This window comes from Tachypleus tridentatus, chromosome 7 (assembly GCF_004210375.1).
Source record: "Tachypleus tridentatus isolate NWPU-2018 chromosome 7, ASM421037v1, whole genome shotgun sequence".
Lineage (NCBI taxonomy): Eukaryota > Metazoa > Arthropoda > Merostomata > Xiphosura > Limulidae > Tachypleus > Tachypleus tridentatus.
In genome coordinates, this window is record NC_134831.1 from 82154617 (window position 1) to 82162298 (window position 7682).

The 7682-nt window shown below is 28.9% G+C and overlaps 1 protein-coding gene across 2 annotated transcripts in view; it reads left to right on the top strand.

The window, feature by feature from the left end:
* The window catches only part of LOC143258044 (uncharacterized), a 7858-nt gene extending 701 nt beyond the window's left edge, over window positions 1-7157 (top strand). The window contains exons 1-2 of one of the 2 annotated variants that reach the window (XM_076517068.1): window positions 6083-6138; window positions 6424-7157. In XM_076517068.1, coding sequence (XP_076373183.1) covers window positions 6459-7157 — 699 coding nt within the window. In that variant the 5' untranslated portion in view covers window positions 6083-6138; window positions 6424-6458. Of the gene's footprint in view, window positions 1-6082; window positions 6139-6423 lie in introns of those variants that run through there. The other variant, XM_076517070.1, reaches the window with a different exon arrangement.
* The last annotated feature ends 525 nt before the right edge of the window (window positions 7158-7682 follow it).

A 7682-nucleotide genomic window follows, 5' to 3' on the forward strand; every position in this document is an offset into this window, starting at 1 on the left:
TTAAAAGTGAATGATACGATTTTATTCGTTACCAATTAATATTTGAAATAATATTTTAAATCTAAACATCTTATTTTTCTGCGTAGTATCTATGATTATAATCTTTTCTTATGTTTGTTAAATTCTAGTAAATGTTGGACCTTAAATATTTTAACCAACATTTACAAAGACCGAGGTTGGATGTATAAATGTACATAAATGCTTAAATATTAACTATTTTTCTATTTTTCGTGGTCATAATTCGTCAGTTTCTACATACTTAATAACTTTAACGCCAGATGTTAGTTATTGTTAGGATTGTTAATTTGACAATTTCTTCAAATAAATAAATTTATATTATTCAGTTTATTGTTGCCAAATAAAGGTGAAGAAACTGATCATGTATGGAAATGTTCTAAAAACATTTTTTGAAGTGTCAAATTCAGCCCAACAGTGGCTCATCGGTATGTCTGCGGACTTACAACGCTAAAAGCGGAGTTTCTATTTCCGTGGGGTGCAAAACAAGGAAAACTCATTGTGTAGCTTGTGCTTAATTCCAAACAATAACGTGCATACTTTTCTTATGAGAAAATAAACGCATCATCAATGTAAGAAGTTTATATTGAATTCTCTGATGAGAAATTTAGATCATCAGTGAATCAAGAGAGTTCATCGACAGTTAAAATATGAAATCAAAAGAAAAATATCTCACCCGAAATATTAAAATTAAAGATTTAATTTAAATACAAATTAAGAGTAAAGAAATTGTTAGGACAGAGGTAGAGCGTTTGATAGACGATTAGGTAATATCATATCTTATGTATGAAGGTGTGTGGTTTACAAATTTTGTTATTTTTTCAATTTTTAACGATATAAAGAATATTCTTCAACATGAACAGAAATAGTGAATATAAATGTTTCTTTAAAATTCTACAACAAGAAATAACTTTATAAAGTAAGTTTCATTTTCACATCTATCTATTTATGTTGAAAATACGAAGCCAATAAAACATAAATTAAAATATTTTTTAGGGATGGATGTATATGGTTCTAGCCTTAATTACTGTCAAACACGTGGGTGAGTGTGATAACCAAATATCCACAACTACAATATTAATAATTTTAATGGAAAAGTGAGTGAGAAAATTGGACCAGTAATTGTGCTTTCTCGCATCATGTTTACTACTTTAGAGCCACAAGTTTCATATTTATACTTTAATGTAATTTAAATATGTTGTACTTTACTTTGAGACGTTTAAGTATTTTGTTGTAACTGTTGATAAAATTAATATTTCTTCCATGTATCACATAACAATTTTGTCAAAGTGTACTTTAAAAACACACTTTCAATATCCAAAGTTTGTGAAGATGTAACTGTATTTCACCAGTATTTCTATCCATATTAACATGAATTTCTTATGTTTATTAAATTAATGTAATTATTGGATCATATATATAAATTTATATTCTTCAGTACATTATTGCCAAATAAAAACGGAGAAACTGATCAAGTATGGAAATGTTCCAAAAACATCTTTTTTTCATGTTCAACTGATATATTTTCCTTATAAGACAATTTTTTTACATGTTCAAATTGATATCTTCCTCATAAGAAAATTAAAGCATTATGAATGGTAAAAGTTTCAATTGACTTCTCTGACGTTGGTTGATCACGAGAATTCATCTATAGTTAAATTAGGAAATACAAAGAAAATAATTCAATTGTGATGTAAAAATTAATATAAATGATTTATTTTAAATACAAATTAAGTAAAAAGAAATTGTTATGATAGAGGTAGCGTCTTTAAGAGACGATCAGGGAATGTTATTTCTTATGTATGAGATTGTTTGGTTAACACAGTTTAATTTTCTCTCAGTTTTTAAAGACTAAAGAATATTCTTAAACCTTAACAGAGATATTGAATACCAATGTTTGTTTTAAATTGTACAAGAAATGATAATTCTTTGATGTAAGTTTCATTTTTCATAAATACCAATTTTTCTATAAAATATGAAGCTAATAAAACATAAATTAAAATAATTTTTAGGGCAGGATATATGTGTTTCTAGCGTTAATTACTGTGAACAAACCTTGACAAGTGCTTTAGTCAAAAATCCACAATTACAATATTAATAATTCTAAGGTAAAATTAGTAAGAAAATTATACCAGTACTGTCCCTCTCACATTAGTTTAACCACTTTAAAGCCACAAGTTTCATGTTTATATTTTTATATAATTTAAATAAGTTCTGTATTACTTTAAAGACGTTTAAGTATTTTGTTGTAGCTGTTGATAAAAGAAATATTTCTTCCACGTAACAGGTAACAATTTTGTGAAAATACACTTTAGAAACGCACTTTCAATATCCAAATTTTGTGAAAATGTAATTGTATTTCACTAGTATTTCTTTCCATAATAACATGAATTTCTATTGTAATACATGATATTTTTTATATGTATATATATCAATATATATAAATTTAACATTTTTCGAAATATTTTAAATAAGAGCACTAACAACAGCTTTATTACAATAAACGTCGAACAAAACAAGGAGATATTTATCACTGTGGCGTTATTCAACACTAACTTCTTAAGAGATGTGGGATATTTGTAAACTGTGGATTAATCCAAAAGGGTGTTATATTTGAAGTAAAAATCATATTATTGTTTCCACTAGTTCATTTTGTTGTTGAAAGCATTATTTAACAGATGTTAACAGTTATCAGTGTGAATAGATAATTTTAATATCAAGATACTGTACATCTATCGAAAGATGGTATGTAAATTTAAAGCCAAAATTAAAGTTTTGTACAACGTGCATGATTTCATTTATGATTTAAATTCAACCTGAATAAATACTGAATAAATAAAGAAGTGGTCAGAGGGTTACACACATCTTTTGGTTTGAAATATTTTAAAGCTAAATAAACCTAGAACTTATTAAAGATGTCTCTGCTGTTGTTTTATTGCACGTGCCTATACTGCGGTAGATCGATATTTAATGCATTCTGCTAGCCAATCCGATTTCAGGTCTGTATATTTCTTTTAGTGTAAGCAATAAAAATGTAATTTCTTAAAATTTTGCATTGAAATAAATTAGTTTTTATGATGTTGTAACATTATTTTCAATAATACAAGTAACAAAGTACGAAACTTTTATCTGTCTGAGCATCTGTAATAGTTCACTCGTTAACAAGTTTACATAAATATTTATATCTTTAATAAATTCAAAAGATATCATGTATGGCAACAACCAATATCCAGATGGACTATCGATGGAATTTTTTTGTTCTGAGTGGAACTTATTTCATCAGTGTCTTCATATTTTCTTTAAACAAGGATGTCTTTCCCCTTCTAGATTAATATGAGTGGTACTTAATACGTAACAGCAACTGGCAAGACATGTCTACTTGTTGACCAGTATTATTTCCAAAAGTAGATTACAGAACTGTTGCCAAAGTTATAACTTTTTGTTTGGGCACTGTCTTAATTTAACTTGTCGACTAATGAATTTCTAGCTTTTTGTGGTGTTGCAAATACAAATTAAAAAATTCATCAAGTAAAACCTATCAACTGCTCTGACACTGGATTACGAGTCGAACGTATTAACACACTTGGCCATGCCGGTTCAGTATGGTTAAGTAAGGGAGATACTGGAAAATATTTATATTTATGAGGGGGGGATTGCAAGGTGTTAATGTGTGGTAGTGAGTGCATTAATCCATATTCCAAGACTCCTCAAATTTACTAAAATACCATATCACTATTATTTTTTAAAGTGAACATACCCTCAGAGGTATTTGTTTCACCTCGAAAATCAAATCTTACAATGAATCTGATTTCAGTAACTATTGAACAAGATACTACAAACAACGAATCTACCTTATTTACATCCATGTTGACAGCATTACACCTTCATTTGGATAAATAATTTTTTGTAACGGCCTTAGTCAATTAGTTTATTTGTTTTTATGAGATATTAATTTATTTCAATTGTTGTATTCAATGTAATATATTATATCTTTGCAAAATATCACTTTGTATTTCCGAAACAGTTCCGATAAATAAGACAACGGATAAAGCATCCTTCTAGAACTTGTCATTTCAGTTTAGGTACTTAGTCTATAAGCACTGTGTGACTAATAGCTCTGAAAATAGCTAGACCAAGTGTTTGTGTTTTAAGTTTAGCACAAACCTACGAGAAGGCTATCTGTACAAGTCGTCTATTTTTCGTTTTTTACTAGGGAAGGTAGTTAGTCAACAGAACTCTTAGCTAGCTCTTGGATTACTTTTAACTTATAATGGTATTGGCCGTCACATTATAATGCCCCTATAGACCATAGGAAAAGTATTTAAATATACTGCTCTGTTTATGTCAGTTTGTTTATTTTCATTCATTTAATAATTCATACATATCAATTCATAGAGTATTTAAACAACTTCAATAATCATGACAGTATATAACCCAATATATCAAAATAGCCTCATCATCATAAAATTACATAGCACGTGAAAGTGCTTTAACACAGATGAAGACTCAACACAATGAACAATCATACGACTCAGGGGCTCTTCGAAAGCTATGATTTGTTTAAAAAGAGCAACAGGAAATTTTGATTAATTTTACAAAACTGAGAAACATCTCGTCTAATTTTGGGTGAAAAAGAAATGTCTAATAATTTTGTCTCATGTCTTCTTAGCACCGAAAGTAGTGAAGATATCCGTGGATTCTTTTCTCGCTCACAGATACTTTTTGGATCCTACGGGGATATTGTGAATATTTATCATACTGACAGTTCATTGGTGATTTACAATGATGAACGTAATGGATCAGCTCGAAGTTTCGTTTGCTTGAAGGAAACTGATCTGTTTAAATTTCAAAATGATTTTTTTTAGAATCTCACCTTGTACAACAATACTAATCTTTACATGCCTTTATAATGTTAATACATACCCTACAGAATCTTCTACAATTTATTGAATAAGCTGGACTTTAACAATACACATTTAACAGTGTAAGTTACATGCATTTCTAAATATGTCCTTAACTGAAAGAAGTACAAATATTGCAGTAGATACATAAGTAATTCTAATTAAGTTTTTGCACCGTAACAGCTTTGTCGTCTAAATGTATTAACTGCTACAAAAATAATATTTATGACACACTGATATAATCCTATTCTTCATACAACGCAAGGTCTGACACATCCTAAAATATTGTGAGTACTCACCAAATATCACTTCACTGTGGTTAAGGAACATTGAATATATTAATAAAACTGTTCCACATACTATATCATCACCAATACACCCTAAAAAATTACCACTTCTTGTCAACGTACAAAAACATCATCGCTAAAGATTCTGAGAGAAGAAAAATGTTGGGTACTTGTACTATCTTTACGGCCACATATTTTACAAAGAATAACCTATATTAACCGAAATAGACAATTTAAAAAACTTTAAACGCTTGTATCCTTCCAAGCATATTACATATTACGTACTGAAGTGTGCTACTTTTTAATAATATTATGATTATCTACTTATTTATATTTGTTACTTGTTTCTCATTCTCATCAACTTTGTTTTTTTTAATAGTTGACGCTGATAAAAAATAAAAGTTTGTTTTTGGTTTATTTATCTTTGTTATAGACTACGTTACGAACTATTCCATGTATAATGTAGTATCTTTCAGTTTACTGTTTGATCACATTAAACACTTACACACGTACCTTGAATATACGGTTCTTGAATGTTAGATACCAGATATTTTGTCCAAAGAAAATGTTAATAAAAAAGATTGGGTGTTACAGAACTTTTTGGAAAGACATTGACCAGAATAAAAAACAAAGAAAACGATCGTCAAAGAACATAATCTCCGTTTTATCTGTGTGTGTGCTCCTTGTGGCTTTTCTCAAAAACGATGTTAATGGCCGATAGCATTCAGATATTTCCAGATGTTAATGGATAATTAACATTTAGAAGTCATCGGCTTCTTATTCCAACCCTGGAATGACTAGTAACGTTGTAGACCCCGCATTATGATAGGCTTAGCGTTATCGTTTTATTTATATTATGGTATACTCTCTCAATTTTCGTCAAGAACTGTCCTAGTAAGTTCTCTCAACTGTAAAAAAAGAAGGCTGCTTCTCTTGTAAGTAAATATAAATTGCTATTCACTTTTTCTAACGTCGTTTGTTTTCTACCAACTCGTCAAGTTTTTACTTCAGTTATAAATATTGAATTTCTTCACTGTTTTATATCTACATCGTTAGACTATTTAATGTGAATTGCTTTAGATCTTTATCTCGCGTATTTAAATAAACTGTATAAATAGTATTTTACTTATTAATACAAAACTGTATAAATACACTGTTACTAACAAATAACAAAGTCTAGAAATAATATTTTACTAATAAACAACGAATTGTATTTGTAGGCTTTTACTCATAAATAACAAGCTCCAGCGAAGTCATGGCTTCATCAGATACCAGTATTAACACAATCTTTGCTTCCAACCTAATGATTAAGCCCTTAACCGCTGATGATGAAGAAGATATTCGAGACTTTTTACAGTTGATATATGTGGAACAAAGGAAAACTTCTACTTCCTTCCAGTTAAGTGGAATGTTCAAAAACATCAAAATCTGGATCTTTATAGTATTCATCATTACTACAGTTTACACGTTCATATCAAGTATTATTATATCTGTTATATTAGGCATTACTTTAGGTATTATAATAGCCTTAGAATCGTCACTTTTGCTATTAAGAAAGTTTCACAACAGAGCATACAACGATTATAGTCCGGATGTAATTAATCCACTTGCCTGGTCACGTGAAAATAACCACACATTCCTAGTAGGAAAAATCGGAGGTGATCTTGTAGCAACAGCGCTACTCAAAAGAGTTTCGAGTGGAGAAACACATTTGGCAAAGATGTATGTGAGGAAAAATCTACGAAGTCGTGGAATAGGAAAGTTAATGGTGAAAAGATGTATAGAAATTGGTAAAGCCGAAGAGTGTAAGAAGATACAAGTTCGAATAAGTTCTTCGGATTCAAAGGCAATTAAGTTTTATTTGACCAGTGGATTCAGAGTATGTGACACTGGTGTACTGTTTGAGCAATTTCCTTACAAGTGGTCGTATGTTGAAATGGAAATGTATCTGTAAAATAATGGAACTGTTTTACAAAACAATAACTGAAATAAATAAATATTTATATATTTAATAATAACAATGTTTATTTTTCAATCCAGTTAAATTCGTAAAATACTCAACACGTTTTGGATATCTCAGTTAAGACTTTTTATTCTGTTTCTCTACAGTAATGAGCAAAAATTTTCAAATAATAAATGTAAGTTTAATAAAATGGTCAAGCTGTAATTATAAAATAATATAAAAAAAGGAAAAAATTAAAGATTCAACTGATAAGATGTCTTCATCATAAGAAAAAAATAAACAATTGTAGGTGAAATACCAAGTTAGTTCATAAAGAATATAAGGGTTCAAATTTTAAAACAACGTTATGAATTTTAGTCTAATACCTGCTGTATTTTAGTGTTTTATCACATTATTAGTAATTCAGAAAAATCACAACAATACCAAACATTTGTTAAGAATCATAATCGTAGAAGAATATTTATTTATAAGTGAAGTAATTTGTTTTCGACTGTATCAAATAATTATTCTTCCTCA